The sequence below is a fragment of the Gambusia affinis genome, linkage group LG09, assembly GCF_019740435.1.
Source record: "Gambusia affinis linkage group LG09, SWU_Gaff_1.0, whole genome shotgun sequence".
In the NCBI taxonomy this organism is placed as follows: Eukaryota; Metazoa; Chordata; class Actinopteri; order Cyprinodontiformes; family Poeciliidae; genus Gambusia; species Gambusia affinis.
This window is the reverse complement of record NC_057876.1, coordinates 28,253,245-28,274,633: the sequence shown is the minus strand read 5'-3', so window position 1 is coordinate 28,274,633 and position 21,389 is coordinate 28,253,245. Positions and strand designations below refer to the sequence as shown.

The 21,389-nt window shown below is 40.5% G+C and overlaps 1 protein-coding gene across 2 annotated transcripts in view; it reads right to left on the bottom strand.

The window, feature by feature from the left end:
* The window catches only part of si:dkey-237h12.3 (teneurin-3), a 185,390-nt gene that overhangs the window by 39,224 nt on the left and 124,777 nt on the right, over window positions 1-21,389 (bottom strand). The window contains exons 12-20 of one of the 2 annotated variants that reach the window (XM_044126705.1): window positions 21,006-21,191; window positions 18,405-18,425; window positions 16,302-16,325; window positions 14,264-14,410; window positions 13,532-13,763; window positions 7,606-7,725; window positions 5,271-5,532; window positions 4,246-4,513; window positions 2,375-2,518 (exon numbers count right to left, since the gene is read on the bottom strand). In XM_044126705.1, the coding sequence (XP_043982640.1) occupies window positions 2,375-2,518; window positions 4,246-4,513; window positions 5,271-5,532; window positions 7,606-7,725; window positions 13,532-13,763; window positions 14,264-14,410; window positions 16,302-16,325; window positions 18,405-18,425; window positions 21,006-21,191 (1,404 nt within the window). The remainder of the gene's footprint in view (window positions 1-2,374; window positions 2,519-4,245; window positions 4,514-5,270; window positions 5,533-7,605; window positions 7,726-13,531; window positions 13,764-14,263; window positions 14,411-16,301; window positions 16,326-18,404; window positions 18,426-21,005; window positions 21,192-21,389) is intronic. The other variant, XM_044126706.1, reaches the window with a different exon arrangement.

Sequence of the window (21,389 nt, the reverse complement as noted above, 5' to 3'; positions counted from 1 at the left end):
GTGAGCACATCCTCTTAAAACTGACTCTACATCACAGCTGTGGGAAACTCCTCAGGGTCTTTAAGAACTAAGACTGCTTGTTTATTTTAAACTTTAATCATCAGCAAACCTTGTTTAAGTACTCAAAACATTTATCTGCAGCATCCATGGTGTGCAGTGCAGGACATGGCCTGTAGGAACCTTTAGCAGCATCTAGGAGCCGAGCAGAACAAAGAACACCTCGTACTATAAACAGCTTTAACTATGAGACACGTTCACTCTGTCTCGACAGCTTCTGGACGCTAAAAGCTTTAATGAAGCACAACTTATCCATCTTTGTTCTTTGAAGAAAATTCCTTCGAAGGCGCAGCTCTGCAAAGAGCAGTAAATCAGAAAAGTGCAATATTCCTACGCTGAATTACACTTAAAGTGTGTGACATCGAAGTGTGTGAGAACAGAACCCTACGGAGTGGAGAACCTCATGTTTCACTTTTCTATTCTACCTGATCGAAGGTGTCGGTAAATACCGACACCTCATCCTCCAAAGACAGAACTAATCTAAGGAGTTAATGCAGACAGGTGAAATGTAACGGACTGTAACATTTAACTCAACTAAATATTGGCTTAAATAAAGAAATAACTTAATGCTGCTTTAGGCCAACCTACATCCTAACTCTTTGTAAATGCATTATTGGTTAAAGTAATGATGTTTTATGAATATGAAACTGAGACATCTGTTATGTTACCTTTTCTTTTGAGCTTGAGTCAATTCCAGGTTTGGTACCAAGCTTGACAGACAATGATGAATTAAAACATTGTTTTAATAATTTAATCATAGCCTAGTGTAAAATGATACACTAAGGCGGGGGTGGGCACTCCTGGTCCTGGAGGGCCAGCGTCCTTCAACTCTTAGAGTCTCCCTGGTCCAACACACCTGAATCCAACAGCTGAATCACCTCCCAAGTGCAGTCAGGTTCTCCAGGGTTCTGCTAATGACCTCATTATTTGACTCGGATGTGTTGAAGTAGAGATAGATCTAAAGGTTGCAGGACACCGGCCCTCCAGGACCAGGAGTGCCCTCCCTGCACTAAGGTGACATACAGTTTTGAAAGACAAATATAGGAGGATGTTGTCAAGGCCGAGTTTAATTTCTAAAAGTGGTAGTGTCTCTAAAACAATAAAAAAGTCAGAGTAATATGTGTTGAAAAGTTCTGATCTTCTGTATTATTGGTACAGAATACTCCACCAGATACTTGGTTCCACTAAAGCTTAACTTTAGTGGAGACACATTTTCAAGCAGCTCCCAATTTTAGTCTGTAAGGCAGAGAATCCATCCAGCTTTAATAAAGCTAACTTCAGTTACCCTGAGTGTCTGTGGTTATATTCCAGTGAGTCTGCGGTTAACATCGTCCTTCTTGGAAAAGTGAATGAGTAGTAATCCTAGACCAGCTACTGATCTCATTAACTCTGTGTACGCAGTTTTTCCTTCCTGTAGAAACTACTCTTGGACTAGTGCTTCTGTCTTTTCTGTGTACCTTCTCTATCCCGTCTAATCCCCAGCTGATGGAGGCAGATCGACGTTCATACTTGACCTGGTTCTGTTGGAGGTTCCCTCTGAGAAAGACAAGTCATTCTTTTCCAATTTTAACACACACTAGCTCAGTGTGAGGGGTTGCTGCGAAGTCAGTGACGCAAGAAATCTCAACTCCTTTTTCCCATCAAATGTGTATAAAGTCAAACACAATGTTAGTTTTACCCTTTCAAATTAAGATTTCAATTTATTTTCATTCATCCAAGAAGTTTGTTTCTGATAGAAAAAGATGAAGCCATCTCACAAAAGATAAAACAATTTAAAAGAAAGATCTGCCTTGTTTACAGCTCAAGGTTAGAGAGGCCTGAATGAATAAAAACATTTAAAATAACGTTTTTTTGAAAATAACAAATAATTACAATAAATTATGAGTTGCGGAAAAAAGTCTGAGAGAAAACTATGTTTTAGCACCAAGGGACGCTCCAGCTTTATGTAAGACAAAAACATAACTAAGAGGAGAAGATGAGGATTTGTTTGATATTTTCACAGAAGCCCTGAATTTTAGATTCTGTTCATCTGCAAAAGTAGTTCATTTTTCAAGTCTGACACTTTTTTTTCCACTGTGATTATCTACTGTCATATGTTTTTAAGTACACAGCATGCTTTCATGGTCATGGACAAGGATGGACAGAAAATGCATTAAAAAGGGTCAAAGATCAGGGAAAAGTTTCAGAAAGCATCATGATTTATAGATCCAAACCACTTCAAAACACACACACACACACACACACGCACACACACACACACACACACACACGCACACACACACACACACGCATAATGCAGGTAATGAACGTTTCTTACCATTTTGGATATCCAGGATATGATGTTTGTCTAACATCCAACCTCCCATGTTGGAGGCATCCAGTTCATAGCCCTGTATCACCGCCGTCCTCTTCTCCCACAGCACCACATCAAGGCAGGACTCATATTCATATCCCACTGACACTGAAAATAATGGCAGGAGACGCTGACGGTGAGCTGGGCTGCAACCTTTTTACTTGACACTTATAGCAGCAATGAGGCTTGTAGCTCCACAGACACTGAGTGCGTGTTGTGGTTGTTTTATGTGTCCTCTGGCTCTTTGACTGTGCACTTCTCCCCAGCTGGGTTGATTTTAAAAGACCTGTGGGGTTTCCGTATCTCACCTGCTCCATTTGAATTTTATGTGCTCTCCTCTTATTTATCTTGTGTAAATCCAAATGAAGCAGAACGCAAACCTGTGTGTGAAGGCGGGGGTGAGTCTCTTTAACAATAAAGGCTCAAGCGGAGCCCATTAAAGTAAACATCATAATCACTGCGATGTGGTTAAAAACACAAGTGGTGCATAAAGATGTCAGATGCAAGAGGGTTTTCTGTTTTTAGGAAACTTTAAGAATCAGGCTTGAGCAGTGATATGGTATTAAGATGCACCAGATTATTTTAAAAAGGCAGCTGTTTTACTTATTAAATAACATTTTTAAAAACTGCTAAAATTAAATTTATTTGGGGAAAAGACAGTCCGGAGTTTATGTTCTGCAATCATCTGTTGTTTGGAGAGACCATCGGTTCTCAAACATCTATGCAGGTATTGGTACCTGGGTTATTTTTAGTGGTTCCTGATAATTTGCAATATAACAAATTAAACAAGTCATTGCAGCTCCTTCTTTATTATTTTTCTCTCTAAAGTTGAAAGTTGAATTTGTGAATAAAACCAAATGCATTTTAAACATGTTCTACTGTGTTTCACTGTAAAGATGTTTGCAGTGTTTAGTTGCAACCTGAAGTGTGAAATAAACTTCAGTGGAGTTTGAAAACAAAATATGTGTTTAGGTTTATTGATGTGTGAGCCCAGTTGTTTTTTTTTTTTTTTTTTCTTTTTTGGGGGGGATTTTATTGTAATCCAGAGGGGGGTCCAGAAAATCTTTGGGAACCACTGTTATGTGCAACAGAAAAATCACATTTTTAAAGTAATTCAGAATCATATTTGATAGCAAAATCTGTGAATACCAAAGTGTGATGAGGCAGGAGTCCACTGTACAGAACTCCAGGTGTGAAAATGTTTATTGAAAAATACTGACAGACAGCTGACAGAGTCTGGTGTTCAATGCAGAGATATGAGATTTGGATGTCAGTCTGTCTTTCTTTTAAAAAACCTTAATGGAAAAAGGATTTTGTCCAACCCCAATGATGACGCCTGTGTTTTCCATGTTCACTTCTCTAAAACAACCAATGTGCATAAAATATAAATCAGGATTAGAGCATCCACATATCAATATGATGATATTTGTGTTCAACCATATTTAAAATAGTAATTTGGTCTAAAAAATAACAGTTCCACGTTATCTTTTTTCCACTTGCTCCATGCAAATTTTTTAAGGCCACTGCATCATAGGCAATATTTTCATTCTTGCACAGCTGCTGAAATATCATACATGAAAAATAAACAAGTCAGCAGAAAAAGCGTCGGCCTTCAAAAAAAATGCAGCACGGAGGGATTTGAGGATTTCACACCAACTGCTACATCTTTATTACTCATGGTAACCAAAGCAGTCCCCGGCCAAATAATCTTCAATTGAAAAACAAGTAAAATCAATCTCTAAAAGTTCAAGCGAGGTTCAGCGCCTGAGGGCGTCTGACAGCGAACTTCTGCTTGCACAACATCTTTAGTGGGCAGCTTCACAGCAGGAACTCACCCACAGCCTCTGCCAGGCCAAAGACCTTCTGATTGTAGGCGTCTGTTTTATCCCAGATGAAGGTGTAGGAGAGGTCAGGGAAGGCTGGGAAAGACTTCTGGAACTGACGGCCCATGACGGCCACCATCAGGTGGACTTTCATCAGGCCAAAAGGGAGGCGGTCCTGGGTCAGAAGCACCTTGAGGATGGGCTTGTAGCCAGCTGCCCTGGAGCTCAGGTAGACCAGGTTGAGGTCACTGCCTGGTATGGCCACTTGCTCATGAAGCACCTATGATTTTAATTAGCAGTCAGTCTGGTGCCAAAAGCACAGTGTGAAGAGCAGACATTACAAAAAAAACCTCACACACAGCTAACAAGAGCAATGGGAGTCTGTATTTAACTTAGAGAATGGCCCTAATTACAGTTTATAAAGTTACTGTGCAATCTGAGGTGGTGTGCCAGAAAAATGGCTTCACCCCAAAGACAGCAGATGAGTTCTTTAGCATCAACAAGCAGAATAAAAATCAAATACTGAATGATTAATAACAGAAACTGTCTTTTTAGGGTGTCTCACTTTGCACCTGAAGCTGCTATTATGCAAAAAACAAACAAAAACACACACACACACACACAGCAGTTTGCTTTTCTCAGCTAAAACCTGGCACAGATAGATGCGGTCCCGACAGAGAAAGCAAAGGCTGCAGTCACATTTTGCAGCGAGGGATTTCTCTGAACTGGCCACAGACTAAACATATTAATCTGTGTTGCTGGGAGACAATTTATTGCTTTGTATTTGGGAAGATACTCTTCCATAAAGACCCAAAAGGCAGGCTGAAAGGCAGATCAGACCCTGTGTGAAATGAGCAAGACAAGCCGCTGTGAAACGTAGATAACATAATCAAAACTGCAGCCTGTAATGCTTGGATCATTCCTGAGTGAAAATGCAGCAGTCATTCAAAAGCAATCAGATATGAGGGGAATTTGAAATTGGCTATAAAAACAACGAGAGATGATGCTTCTGAGTCACCTCGACGCAGCCCGCTCACCTGGGTCTCAGGGATGATGGGGTTGTCCTCTGGGGACGTTTTGTAGAGGGTGGAAAGCGGCGAAGCCAGAATGTACGGATTGGGCCTGACCAGGCCGGTCAGGTAGCAGCTGGGGATGTCGTTCTCTTCCCGCTTCATCACCACCGTGTCCATCACATGGAAGACGCTCCAGGGGAGCCACACGGTGCGCTGCAGCGTGGGGAACGGCACTCGCTCATAACTCAGGGTCAGGCTGGCGCCACCGTTTGCCAAGAGGTCAAACCTTCACAAGACAGAAATATATGGAAAACACTGAATACTACTGAACTGTATCTATTGTAAACTAGCTCATTGTTTCAATGCACCATCCAAACCATTTGAACCACATTTAAAATCATTTACCATACAGATTATCACCTATTTGCAGTTCACAGGTTTTTCTATGGAAAGTAAAGCAACTTTCCAATTGTTGCAAAGCAACAATTCATTCTCCTTGCCCCTGAGTGGCTGTATCTCAGAGCAGAGACACAGACTGTTGAAGTTAAATTCTGCTGTAGTGATAAGATGGTGTCCACTGAGCATATTAAATCATATGAAGATATATTTGTTGTTTGAATTATTAAAATAATTAAGATCCCCACTAAAATGCATATTACTGACTATTTTAACAGTTCAAACACCAAATATACCATCAAATTCAATAACACAGAGTGGAACCCAACTTAGCCTTCTTTAGAAATAAAGATCTACATTCCTCCTTACAGCCAATCAGTGCCAGGGAAAATAAATGGAACTTCTCTAATTAGCATTATGTGCTAATAAGAGATACATTTTATTTTCATACCTCCTAACTAGAGCTTTGTACACATGTCTATGAAACTTCTTATATTGTAAATCAGTATTTTTCAAAGCGGCTGTACAATAATTTAAAGATTTTTTAGAATAATATTTTTCTTCTAAAGTGAGGGATTTGTGGAATTAATAAAGTGATACCTAAACACAGAATTTGCGTAAAAAAATCTTATTGGTTTGATTTCTGATGAGAGCTGTGGACAGAGAATCTATTTTTTCCAGACCACCAAAGCAGAGCAACTTTTTCGAACAAGTCCCAACCATTCAGCCTCCATTTAACATTCTCATTCACTGAATCTAATTTATTACTTCTGTTCAACCAGGCATGGCGGTGGCAGGAACATTATGGCTGAATTTGGTTTGGAGTGGGGGCATTGGGGGGCGGAGTCTGGGGAGTTTCCTCTGGTGAACTGGTGTTAATTAGCACAACGTTACTGAGGGAAAGTTACTGGTTTGGAAATGAAGGGCGAGTCTTTGAAGTGCTGCTCTATATAGTCGCTGAGCTTCACACCCAGGGGGCGCAGCGTCTGTGTGGTGACATCACATGTATTTTCATGCACAAAGACACATTTGCAGGTTTCAGTGCATATGCACTTCTCTCATGCACGCCACCCATACCCAGAGTGACACACACACACACACACACACACACGCACACACACACACACACACACATATGCGCCAACAGCCAAGCTGTGCAGCTGACCTAAAACAGCTTCCTTCTCAAGCTCTCTCCTCTTTTGGGCAGTGGGGAGCTCACAGCTGCAAGAGGCCATGCTTTGATGCTGCCCCTCCACTCTTCCCTTCTTAACACACTGAGCGGATCTGTTGGCTAACCAAGTGTGATTATCCCTTACCATTTATCACGCTTCTTGTCAGAGAGTTACAGGGCGGAATATCTGAAGAAATCAGCTAATCCTCAGCCATACGGGGACCCAGGGACCGCGATTCATAACAGCAGCTGTACAACTCCCTGCCACTCAAAAAGCCTTTTTGTTCCACACTGGCAACACATAAACATGGCCGTTATGCGTCGAACTGGAACCAAAAGTCTGGTTCATAATTTTGACAAACGGTTGTGGGTGTCAGCGTTCCTCCCTCAGCCGTTCTGTGAGATATGCAACATACATTTTCCTTGTATGTGTTTGCACTCCCATTATTAAGGACCTATCTGTGGTAATAGCAGGAGAAGGTCAGACAGTAATCCCATGTTTTACTACTCTGCCAGCAGATTGATTCTACCCTCGCTGATTCAATGCATTTTAAACAGCTCGCTTCAGAATGGCCTCCACCATGGTGACATTTGCATGAGGAATTGTTCTAAGGCACAATGTGATACTGTTGTTTTGGGAAGCTTTTTGCTCAAACACCAGGACACCTGTCCCACTGTTGGACGCCTTTTACTACGACGTGCAGCCCAACGAGAACCTCAGGAGAAGCATGGCCTCTCCATTTCCCTACAAGCAGCACCTTTTGATGTTTGTGAAAACAGGGAATTGCTTACATGCCATCCTGCCGGGTGATGGTGTAACCATAATGTGGGTAGTGCAGGAAAGACACGTTGACTCCAATCAGCGGCGTCCCGTCTCCCGTTAGGACCTGACCCCGGACGACAGATACCAAGCTGTGAAAGGAAACAAACAGAAAATGAGCTGAGCAAACAAGCGGCCGCTGCTTCACCACGGATCACAACTGCCACATGTTGGCCAGCGGCATGAAGAGAGAGGCATGATTCACTGACTGCTACCAACCCACACACGTCTGCGGCTGCTAGTCATGAAAAAGCTGCCATAAAGAGTCACGGTGTCTATTTATTGCTTTAAAAAGCCATAATTTATACAAATAAGAGCTTTTGTTAACATTTTGCTGTATCTTGCACCTCTATTGCAGCATTTATTATTCAAGAGATCGCAAAGAAAAAAGCCTAGTTATGTATGAGCAAGCCTCCTTTCCTGACAGGTTGCAGCATACAACGCCATTACAGTTCCTAAGGGTAGTCATCTCATTTATGGGGACACAACAGTGAATAAAAATTCAATGAGCACAAATGGAGTTCATTTACAGATTACATTTTTCTGATGTCTATGAATAATTTCATAAGGGTGTGCCATATGTTATACACAGAGCCTTGCAGAAATATTCACATCTCCAGCATGTTGAAACTTTTCTCATTCTCAGCACAAACTTTAATGTTTTTGTTGAGGTTTTTTAAGAAAGAGCATCTAAGTAAAATATAACTGTGAACCTTGTTTTCAGGTTTTTAAATAAAAATCAAACATGTCTGTTGTGCATTTTTAATCAGCTTTATTCAATAACAAAACCGTCTCTTGCAGCAGCTACACCTGGAAACCTAGAAACCCTTTAACAAACATTAGGCATCTACAAAAAGAAATCTTTGCTTATTCATGAAAAAAAGCTCAAGTTCAGACAGACTGGATGGAGAGAGTCTCTGAAAATCATTGTTCAAGTCTTTTCACAGGTTCATTGGATTTACAGATCTGTACTTTTAACCTGTGGATATTCTTTGATGTGAACCACTCCACACGGTGGCTCTGTATGTTTAGTTTTTTGTCCTGCTGGAACCTCTTTTCCAATCTAAAGCTCTTTGGAGTCTTTGCATCCATCAGATTCCTTGACACTTCTGGAAAGGATACCAAAGCATGATGCACCGTCCAAACCCTGGGGGCCCTGGGGAAGACCCAGGACACGCTGGAGGGACGATGTCTCTGCTGGCCTGGGAACGCCTCGGGATTCCCCTGGAGGGAAGAGGCTGGGGAGGGAAGACTGGGCCTCCCTTCTGATGCTGCTACCCCCACGACCCGACCAGGATAAGCGGAAGAAGATGGATGGATGGATGGATGGATGGATGGATGGATGGATGGATGGATGGATCAGTGTCAGATCTTTGAAGAGCATAATGTAAATGTGGCCTTTATAAATTGTTCTTGGTACTGCCTGTTAAAACATTAATTTAATAAAGCATAATGTGCAGTGGAGTGGAAATCCCATTTTTACTCAGTTGTAGAGAAAATCTGCCCCTGACACTGCAGGGCAACCGACCCCACCTGTTTTTCTGTGATGCCAGGACAGAACATGAATGAGCCTCATGTTTGCTCAAAGAAGGCAAAGTCCATATGACAGGACTCTGTTAGAGAATTGTGTGAATGTGTGGCTGTGTTGTTGCTTTATGCACTGAATCGGCTATGCAACACACTAAGATAAAGGTTAATGATGCATCGGTCAATTGGCCAGTGATCAATATTGGCCAATTTCTTTCCTTGATCGGCTTTGACCATTGATTTGAAGGTCAAATACTGAAACATCTCATTTTCTTTCCCCAGTTCATTGAATCAAAACAACAAATTCCCACTATTTTCAGCTCATAAATGCATCATCAAACATGTTCTTTGATGGACTTTTTGTTATTTGAAGGTTACAGGCATGTGCTTTGATGTGTCCAAAGAGATCATTTCTAAGGTGGATTTAAAACTAGTATCTCTGTCAGAGACATTTTTCCTTTTCTATTTCTAGGATTATAACAGAATTTACAGAAACGACTTTGTTATAATCCTTAGAAAGATAAAATTAAATTGGTATGACAGACAGAGAAAATTTGAAAAGCCTGATTGGTGTCTCCAGTGAAGGTGAAACCTGAGATGTATAACAACCAAAGATTGGCAGTTAGATGCTCAGATGGCAATGCAACGTCTGTGTTGTTAAAGAAAGCAAAAAATAGAGTCTGACAATGAATATTCTTATTGGTCTGATGCTGCTGAAGGAAAATGTTTCTCTGAATTGCGTCTGAAAGAACAGTGTCACATGATTATTGAGAGAAGCATGTCTGGTCTTAAAAAGCTCCTTTTTCCTGTGTCATACCAGAGTTTCATGGCAGCAGACTTTAAAAATATCAGTGGTAATACTCATGATGACAGATGTTACATCGACAAGAACAGTGTTACAAGCTCTTCGGCTCTGTTACAGATACACTCTTGATGTAAAAAGCCAAAATGCTTGTTGGCTGACGTGTCAAGAGACACTTTATAGCAATTCAGAACAACGAAATACAACGCCGGAGGCAAAGTGTCGCAAAAGACAAAAACAACAAAGGTTCCTAAAAGGAAAAGCACTACTGCAAAACAAAGGAGGATAACCAAGAAAAGGTTTAGAAAGGTGAACTCAGAAGTGAAGATGTGAAAGAAAGATGCAATTTGTATTCAGAAAACACAAAAAGTTCAGCCCTGAAAATGTCAAAATATGAAGGTTTCCTGTTTTGAAAAAAAAGCCCTATTTTCAAATAAGCACAAGAGATTTCTCTGAAAAAAATGTTTTCAATGAGTACTTTTGCCAACATCCACACCCTGGGGTTGCTTTGTACAACCCACCTCCCACTGCTGACCAAACATGAATGCCTCTGGAGCAGATTGGGGGGTTAAATACTTCACTTCAGGACACCCCAGTGGTAGTTAGTCTTCTGTATGGGAGGGCATTATTCATTCACCAGCCCCTCTCATATTATTCCTGCTGCTAAATGGATTTGCTTCTAGTCAAAAAGCTCTCCACCAGCAGTTTCTTTTCCCCCCACTTTCACCTGGAAAAAAAAAACTATTTTTTTTCTTTTTTTATGCATTTCCTTTATAAATCACAGACGCAGAAGATTCATACATGATTTAAGCTCCTGGTATCCTTGACCATTTTTCAACATGACTGCAAGGCCTTCAGGTAGAACTTGTATAACACTGATTCTCATTCCTAAATTCATGCTTGTGGGGTAATTTGTTAGGTCCGACCTGCGTTTGAAGGTAAAACGGAGCCAGACAATGTAATATTTCTCCATCAACATTTACTCATTTGCCATATCAGAACTGCAGAGGGGAATTTTAAAGGCGTTCCTGCTGCATTTGTCATTGGTGAGTAAAAAGTGCTCATTTGGCCGCTTTATCTGCAGGCCATTACATATATGAGACAGGAATGATCAACAGCATGAGCCCCTCTCTTATTTCTCTCCTTGCATGACTGTGTGCTGTTATTTATTTGCTGTTTTTTTAAAAAAAAGAAAAGAAAACAAAAAAAAGAGCACTTAAGAGCTCCAGCAAAGGCTCCTTCTTTCTTCCGCGTGTCTCTATTAATCTTTGGAGAGGCAGACGGATGATGCAAGAAGTGAAGCCCATGAACAAACGCAAAGCAACACCACCTGCTGAAACTCCAGAAATGAATCATAAAGAACATGCATTCTTATCTGTCACTGTCCCACACTGGCTGCAGAAAAACACCATCTGAAAACCCAGTGGGAGACTTGTGTGGGGACATGCGATACGGCTGTGGAACCATTGTGGAGGAGAAGGTTTGGAGGGGGAGGGAGGCGGCGCTACACCACAACACATGTTTATTCTCTCTGCTGTGCAAGAGACAAGTTTACTGCCGAGTTCTGAAACCAGACCGCACACTGGAACCGGCTCCCCTTCTGTCAGATCACACAACGGCTTTTTGGAAGAAAATAGAAGGAGACGAATGACCTCTAAGTATTTCCAATTTCTCTTCTGTCCCACATCAAGCACTCTGTGACTAACAGTCGCCGCTGCCGAGGAAAGTCTTCTTTATCGCCGTTGTTGCAGAGATTCAGACGCTTCTTTGTGAAGCAAACTTCACTTCATGACAAGAATTGCTATCAAAAAGAGCTCTGAAACAAATGAACACCACTAAGTTTTACTTCTAGTGTTAAAAGACATTCATGCATAAAGTTGAGTTTTTCCACAGCAGTGATAATGTGGGGGGGAATATTTAATTTTCACGTTTAGCAGCAAGCATGTTTGCAGAGCTACTAAAATTCTGTTTTTTTACTATGAAACTGACTTTGGAGAAAAGATAAAAAGAAAAATGAAATTTTTGAGAAATAGAGCTAATGCCACAGCCAGACATGAAATCGACAGTAAGCTCAAGACAATGAGGATGAGGATTACTGAGAACCCAGCTGAGGGGAATTGCCTCATTCTATATTTTCAGTAAAGCATGCTATTTACATAAGGATTACTTTAAACTGTTGGATGAAATAATCCCAAAGCCTTCAGCACACAGTTGGTAATCATTTTCCTCTCCCCAAAAACTTGTTTCCGTGCAAATGTGAACGCAATAAGTTCCTGTTTAATTAAAAATAAAATAAAATCCTGCTTCACACCTTGAACCACAAATTATATTCTTTTCTGTCCTTTACATCAAACACTTCAATCAATTCCTTTAACTTTGACAAACCTGACACTGAAGGTCCACATACAGGTGAATATAAACATGTATGAATATAAACATGTATGAATATAAATGTGGTTCAAATTAAAATCATATCTGTATAAAATACACAATTAATAAATGCTATTTAATTAAATAACCAATTAAATAGAAACTAAGAAATTAATAAGTAAGAAGATATCTAAACAAATACATGAATAAATGGCTAGATAATAAAATTTTTAAGTTAAATAAATAGACTTGCATGTAAGCAATAGTAAAATAACCTTATTTCAATAACTTATTTATTCAACATATTTAAGTAAATAAATAAATGAGCAAATTACCTTGTACAAGGTCGTCAGAGACAGGCCGATGAAAACATGAATATCATTTCTTATAATGTATGTCAGCAATAAGTAAGCAACAAAAACGCTCCACTTTAGTTTATGATTTATAAACTAAAGGAAAAAAACTGAACACTATTATAGAAACTGTGTCGACTTGCACACAATAAAAGCCCACATGTGGACTTGTAATATATTTTTCATACAGAGAATAAGGTTTGATGTTCTTTTGTTGGAGGAACAGCATCGCCTTCTCACTAATATCAAAGATTTTTTCTTATGTCTAAGAGTCGCAGCTTCAGATCTACAAATCTGTGATGGTTGCCCCACTGATGATAAAATATGTATATAAAGATTTCTATCTTCTTATCTGGCACATTGCACACTATATTTTCCTATTTAATGTATAAAATATTCTTGCACATTTGATGTAAGCAAAGGGTGTCCAAACCTTCAGCCAAGGGGCCGTCATTAAAGTGCTCGGGGGCAATGTTTAATAATATTGCTCTTTTTTCCATTTTTATCCACTAAACTAAACTCTTTTAATGCAACAATAAAAGTAGTCTGACTCCAGTACCTGAATCCGGTTGGGTAACCAAACCTACGATCGTCTTGAGTCGTGGTTTTCTGCCATAAGTGCTGCTTAAACAGAGAACAAGCTACTCCTGAGTTACTTGTCATTTCTGGCAGCTAAACTGCTGTAAACAAACTCGTCATCTTGACTCCAAAGACAAATACGTGTGACACTTGTGACGGTTTGACTGCACAACCGCAGGTGCCTTCCTCACACAGGTAATTAGACAGCAAACAGCCAGCGTGAGCCAAATAATTAAGCAGGTGTCAGTGGCGCGTAAAGCTGCTTACCTGCTGTTGAAAGGGTTATCCCCGGGTATCAAATGGCTGCCACTGGGGCCGATCAGGAAGCTGACCCGGTCATAAAAACTTTTAGAGAAGGGCTGGGTGGCGGCGGCACTGGCTGCGGCACTCTGGCCCTGGCCGGCGACGGCAGCCGGGTCAGCAGAACCGCGACAGTAGGTCTGACCCTGGCAGGAGATCTGAGCGCAGCAGTCAGGATCCATGCAGTCAACAAGGCCGTCTGAGGAAAAAAACACCAGGGAGGCAGAGGGGACAGGCAGACTTGATGACCTGGAAAAAATCTGGGCTGAAAATCTCTGATGCTGCTCTGAGTGCTGATGACTTTTTAGATGAACTTCAAGTAAGAGCAGCGATGCTGACTTGACACAAAGTACATTTTTTAAAGTATCAATGGGGAATTGAGAAAGTTCTGGGGATTGTAATCGGGCAAATAAGTGTTTCATTGGAAATCCAGCCAGTGGAGAATTTAAACTATAATCTCAACCTCTCTTTCTAATTGATCTATTTTATATTTTAGAGCATGCTGCTTAACAATCTGCACTACTGCTGCATTTGCATATTTTTCTCACTGATGTTTTATGTATGATTGACTTGTTTTGTTTGTTTTCTGTGCCACTACGGAACCGGATCAAAAGCCGTTTTCCTGTCTGGTGCAATAACGGTTCCCGGTTAAGTTCTTTCTTCTCAGACGATTTGTACTCTACGTTCGCTTCTTCCTACCTCCCTCGTTATCCTTGCCGTCAGAGCAGAGCGTCTCCGTGGCGACGTCGCAGCCAAGGCCTCTCCATCCGGACTGGCAGATGCAGTGCCAGACATTCTGATCCAGGACGCACCTCCCGTTGTTGTTGCACAACCCGGGGCAACCGTCTGTCAAAGCATCACGGCCGAGCGGACGAGGGAGAGAAGGAGAGAGGAGAGGGAGGAGTGAGGAGACAAGAGCAGAAGAGGGCACGTGAGAGTGGAAACGGGGGAAGAAGAGGGGTAAAAATGATAGAAGACAGAAGTGAGTGAACATACAGAACGATACACCTCTGACGGGACTGGGGATGGGGGTGGGGGTGTGAGAAGTTACGGTCGTTTCACATGAGTTGAAGGGGCAACGACTGAGAAAAGTAAAATATACAAGAGCAAAGAGGGTGAAATCTTTCACTTGCTGTTAGTAGAATAATGGGAGTGAGAGAGTGAGAGTTTTATTCCACCTGAATCAGTAGCATAACTATTATTATTAATAATAATATATATTTTTATTTATTTACAACTTCAATGATTGTCTGGTTTAAAATATACACAGAGTTCCTGCACATTTTTATATAAAAAACAACTTTTCAAACATAATGGCCATAATTATCTGAGCTGTTTTCAAATTCAATATGGATGGATGGATGGATGGATGGATGGATGGATGGATGGATGGAAGGATGGATGGAAGGATGGATGGATGGATGGATGGATGGATGGATGGATGGATGGATGGAAGGATGGATGGATGGATGGAAGGATGGATGGATGGATGGATGGATGGAAGGATGGATGGATGGAAGAATGGATGGATGGATGGATGGATGGATGGATGGATGGAAGGATGGATGGAGGGATGGATGGATGGATGGATGGATGGATGGATGGATGGATGGATGGATGGAAGGATGGATGGAGGGATGGATGGATGGATGGAAGGATGGGTGAGTAGATGAATGGATTAATAGCTAGGTAGATGGATGGATGGATGGATGGATGGATGGATGGATGGATGAGTAGATAGGTAGATTAATGGATGGATGGATGGATGGATGGATGGATGGAAGGAAGGATGGGTGAGTAGATGAATGGATTAATAGCTAGGTAGATGGATGGATGGATGGATGGATGGATGGATGGATGGATGGATGAGTAGATAGGTAGATTAATGGATGGATGGATGGATGGATGGAAGGAAGGATGGGTGAGTAGATGAATGGATTAATAGCTAGGTAGATGGATGGATGGATGGATGGATGAGTTGATAGGTAGATGGATGGATGGATGGATGGATGAGTTGATAGGTAGATGGATGGATGGATGGATGGATGGATGGAAATATCAATGTTTTTCTGGTTTGTTTGGCTGTTGTTATCCGGAGCTCTAACTTTCAGACTCTTCCTCTCGTCTCCAGACTGTGGAGGAACTCTGTGTACCGTTCAGATCGGAGAGGTTGGCAATCCTTCACTCCGGGTTCCAGCGGCTTCGCCTGCAAATAATTAGCAGGAGCCGCTCGCTGCAGATGTTGGAAACACTCATGTGAAGTAACAGCAACATCAAAGGGAGGAGGAAGTATATATGTAAATAGGGGAAGTAGGAGAAGAAAAGGAAGGGGGGGTCAAGAGTCTCCACATTTACAGAAAACAGTGCACTTGCTGCCAGATCGCATTCCTTCTAATGGAGGGTGAAGACAGGGAGCTGAAACATGACTAAACCACACCAGTTCTGGGCGTTTAATCTGGCAGACACAGGGAGTAACGACAGTGGTGGGGGGGTAGGGTGGAGAGGGGACGTACCGTGGAGTCTCATGTGAGACTGTTTCAGACGGACAGGAGATGAGGGGACATATCGTGTGGGGGAGGTGGGGGGAAGTGTGTGAGGGGGGGAGCAGGATCACAGCAGAAACATTATGATCGACTCGGACATAAAACAGGTGTATATACGCCGTGCTAGGAGAGACAGAGAGCAGGGAGAGATTGTTCATGACAATCTCCCTTGTGGGGGTAGTGGTTCAATTTACCTTTATATCCTATCTTGACTGCTCCTATTACACATCCGAGGAAAGGGAAACATTTGGAAAAGAAAATTACTTATCTCTGCGGTGGCAGTGTGCTAAGACTGGCAAACACATTTACTTAGAGTAAGTTGCAGAAGAAAAAGCGGAAGCGGTGTCTGGAACACAGCTGCCTGCAAACGTAGCGTATTTAGAGAAGAGGTCCTGCAGGTCGCTGTTTTCACCGCCTTTTAGCTGGACTCTAAATTCAACCGCTCCACTGTGGAACGTAAATCAAAGCTTTCATGATGATTGTTAATACTAAGCTTGAGTGACAGCATACAGGCGCATCTCAATAAATTAGAATATTGTTGAAAACTTCATTTCAAAAACATTTTTAAAATGCATTCAGTTTTATTACACACATTTTGAATGTTTGTCTGTTCGAAAAAATACATAAATAAAATTAAAATAAATAAAAATATTTGTATAATTATGGCTTGCAAGTAATTAAAAAAACAAATTCAGTTTCTTGGGTATTACATAAGATGAATAAGAAAACTCAAATTTTTAATTGAAGTAATTGCAGGATCTGTAATTATTTAATCACAAATAATGACATTTTAATGGAAAATCTCAAATTAGCAAGATAAGCAACATTTTCAAATAATAAAACAACTTTTTGCTAAAAAATGATTAATTCTCCTTTTTGCACAGCTCGTATACAACGATAATCTTTTCTAGCGTTCAATCAAATCATTTTTTTGAAGCAAAAATTAACCCACAGCGAGCCAAAAAACAGAATTTTGTTGTCTGTTGCTGTGACTGTTGGTTGTGCATCAGATGTATGGATGTGACAGAAACACACAAGCAGAAAGGTTCCAGCTGGAACTGCTATATGAAAAGAAAAAATAAAAGAAATAAAGCAATTATTTGGGATACAATTTTTAACAAGTTAAAATCTATACATATAATTAATCAAAATTGACAAATTAAAATAAAACCCATTTACATTTTGGGTTTTATTAAATATTAAATGTCCTCAAAGGCCCGGTTGTAGCTGCATATAATGATAAATCCATTAACACTGTTAAAATATGAATAAGTAATTGTCAATGACTAATTCTTAAAATTTAATAATATGGAACATTCTATTGCTTTAATATAATTTGGCAGTATTTCATTGATAAATAGTATTTAAGCATAAAACCTTTATATTTCATATTTGAATCTGACACACGAGATCTAAAAAAACAAAAAAACAGAATAAACTGCTGACTTGATGGTTGTCTGTTAACTTCCATAAGCAGAACTGAATCAACTTAAGACAGTGCTATGTCTAGTTTAATGGAAAGTTTAGAGGAAGGAAACCGTTTGGTAGAAGAACCACAACATTTAAAGGATTCAAGAGTTTAGAAAAGATTCAAATCCTCTTTTGGAATTCAAATAAAAATATAATATTTCAATTACAAATCAAGGTAAAGAGCCACAGAATCAAAGCTGCTTCATGAATAAAGTGAAGTTTTCAGATTCAGAAATGATTTCGGGAACCATATAATCAGCGCTGCCGTCTACCAGGACGTTTGGAGCAGGTCATGCTTCCCTCTGCTGACAGACTTTATGGAGTTCCTCGTTTCATTCTCCAACAGGACTTGGCAGCTGCTCACACCGCCAAAAGTACAAATATCTCCCACAGCATCTAAGCTCTAATTCATCCAAAAGCACTGGATGAATTAGTGCTGAGCGGATGTACTGTACAGCACATGCTCAGACTTTTTAATAGGCTGACATGTTATTCATTAAAAATCCTGATTTATTCCTGTCCTGCAATATTTTATTTTCTTAGAAACTGAATTTAGTTTTTTTATTAGGTGTAAGACATAATTATCAAAATTAAAAGGAATAAATATTTAATTTGATCATTCAAATAATTTACTTAAATGACGATATAATTTATTGAGGATTACCTGTATGACTAGTGTTAATGAAAGAGAGGGAAGATGCAAGTTCACCAAATTTATGCTTTAAAGCGTTCACATTTTTAAGCAAAACATGGGTTCAGTTTGATTAGAAGCACATAAAAAAAAGATATAAAGATCGAAGTTTTGAACAAAGGGAAGGTCTTTTTACCTGATACTCTGGAATCCAAGGCTACATGTGTAAGCCAAGACGGAGTCGGAAAGAGACAGAGAGGGAGGCAGACAGGCATAGAAACATGGGATAAAGAAGAGAATGGATATAAGAAAAGAGTTAGGCAGAGGAATGCAGAGAAAGAAACAAACAGAAAATCTATTGGAGAAATGGACAGAAGAAACAGCAGCTACAGTTAAAGAAGCTTATTTTTAGTTTAGTGAAAGGAGTAAAAATCTTTTAAAATAAAGTTGGAGTGATTAATCAGAATGCTAAATGTCCCAATGGGTAAAAGAGCCTTGATTTGTGGATGTTCTTCTGTTTAAAAAATCAACTTGAATCAATTCTGCAGCTTGTCTTGGGTAAAACGAAGCCTTTGTTAACACTCCCCATCTGCTTTTCCTCATTTAAAACCTGCACAGTTTGTCCTATGTTTGTTTTCGGACCATCTGAATCAGTTTCATCCCGGTCCGCATCAAAACATTTCTCGTCTGCATGTCAGCATGTGTACGGCCTCAGCTTCCAATGTGAATGGATCAGGAAGAACAGTTCTCTGCTTCTGTGCTTTTATTTATTGTTATTTATTTATTTATTTATTTTTTTTACATCTTTTCATCATCTCCACTTCAGTGGTTTTACTCTGAGACAAATCAAAAACACCTTCACAGCAAACCGCAGTGCTGAGAAAGCAGTTGACAATAGGGTAAGCCTTGCATATAAAACAGGATCTTGATGCTTGTGAAAAAGAATGACCAAGGAAGTGCTCCATTCAGGCGCTGACCATGTAATGTGATTAAAAGGCGCTTTGTGCAAATGGCAGTTATTCAGAGTTTGAAAGACAAAATAAGCTCCCAGTTCCTTTAAGAAAAGGTAGCACACTGCCTATTCATGAGAGTCCAAAGCATGGAGTTACTTTCCTGACGGGAGCACCGAACAGAAGAAAAGAAAGAGAAAATGGATGATGACGTGCAGAGGCGGCCCCCGAGGAGGGCAAGATTAATAAGATCAGGAATGTGACCCTTCCAACAACTCCTTCACTGCAATCTCCTCTCGCCTCAGAGGTGGACCCGGGCTGCAGAGAGGGGATTGCTTGAGAGAGAACCTGTAAATACATAATTAGGACTCAAGAGTTTTGGAGGGTCGGATCTTTTTGTTTCGCGGCTAATGTGGCGCCATGGAGAGGCAGGAGGATGACACTTGGGAGAACAGTGTTTGAGGCTGGGTGTCAAGGTTTAACTACAGGACCTTTGGCAGAGGGGAAGATGTGGAGGAAGTCTGAAGTAAAGGTCAATAAGAAGTGGCATCTCAGAACTCATTATCCTCATTAATGCCAGGTGAAGCACTGCTATTTTGGAAAAAAATGATATTCCAAAGAGGCCTTCCAACAGTTTTGTGGCTCCCTTAATACCTGCCCTTGACTCACTAATACAGAAGACCCACTTCAGCAGTTTAAAAGGTGGAATATATCAATTTTTTATAGAAATTACAAAGTTAATATCTGGTTCTTTTCAATGAAGGATGTGTACAGTGGAAGAAAAAAGAGCAACAGATGATGAGAAAGCAAACATAATATTCAAAGATTTACCAAATGAATATTAAAATTTTTCACAAAAATTAAATTTTCAGCAATCTGTTCGTCAAAAGATTGAAATATGTCCATTCACATCAGTTTCTTTATATCTCTTGCAGATGGAGGAAAATCACAGCAGAGAAAACATTTTCATTCGGATCAGCAGGTTAGAAAACCAAAGATTTTCTACTAATATGAATTTACTAGAAAAAGCAGCCTGGGTGAAGGTGAAGGTACAACCCAAAGCTGCTGAAGGAGAAATGAATAAAATGTAAACTTGAACAAGAACACAGGGAATGTAAGAAAACGTTCTTACTGAGGAGGCTTTATAATGAGTGAAATGGCTCTTCACCCAGGGTGCCTCTGTGTCAGGTGGAAACACAAACTTAAAAAAAATTATACATGAAATTTACAGCTAAATTAGATTTTCCTGCTTAGTTGTTTAGTGAGTGAGGAGTTGGCACAGTTTGAGCATTTAAAGGTGAATATGTTTTATTTATTCATTCTTACACAACTGTATTCTCCAGGACTGGTTTAATTTGAACTGCATTATTTTATACTTCTATACAAAACAACATTAGACTTATTGTAGCGTGAAATTGAAATTGAAATATTGTATATGAACTCTTTAAATCCCAGTTTGGATTTATGAAAATTATTTGTAAAAAAATAGGAACAAGATCTCCCATGTTTGGGAACCAGTCCTCTAATGGGTTTCAGTAAGTTTGACAGACCGCCTCCTGGCTGCTCTGATAGTTTCAGCTGTCTGTGGAAACTGGGCTCCAGCCAGCAGAGGTTGAGCTGTGCACCCTGAAAATATCACTAACAACTCCTGACTAGTTTGTGGTGGTTGTTAGGAGAGTGTGGGCAGCAACAGAAGTATAAAATGATCTAATGCCTCAAACCCTTTCTGAAAATACCAGCATTCACTTTCCAGCGTTGCCCTTTTATGCCTGCCAATAGATGAGTTCCCTCTGGGACCAGGGTCTCTCTGGGAAGCATGTGTAGGTGTGTGTGTCGCCGTGGCTCACCGATGGTGCAGTGCTCGCCCGTCCAGCCCTGGTGGCAGTCACACTTGCCCTCCCGGCAGACTCCATGGTCGATGCAGCGTGGGTGACAGTCCCTCTGCTCACATTCTGGTCCCGTCCAGCCTTCCTCGCAGTGACAGGTACCACCGATGCAGGAGCCGTGGGAACCGCAGTCCACCACACACACCTCTGTTGCAGAAACAAGAGAGCCGCTGAAACATGCATCGTCTGTTCTGTGAAAGCCTTCTACCTCCTTCTGCATCTGCCACTAAAAAACAAGAAACAAATCCCTCTCGAATGTTTGCTCAGAAGAGTTAAACTGGGCCAAAAAGTTCAACAGTAAACAAAATTTGTTTGTAGGCCATCTGTACATTTGTTTCCACTGAA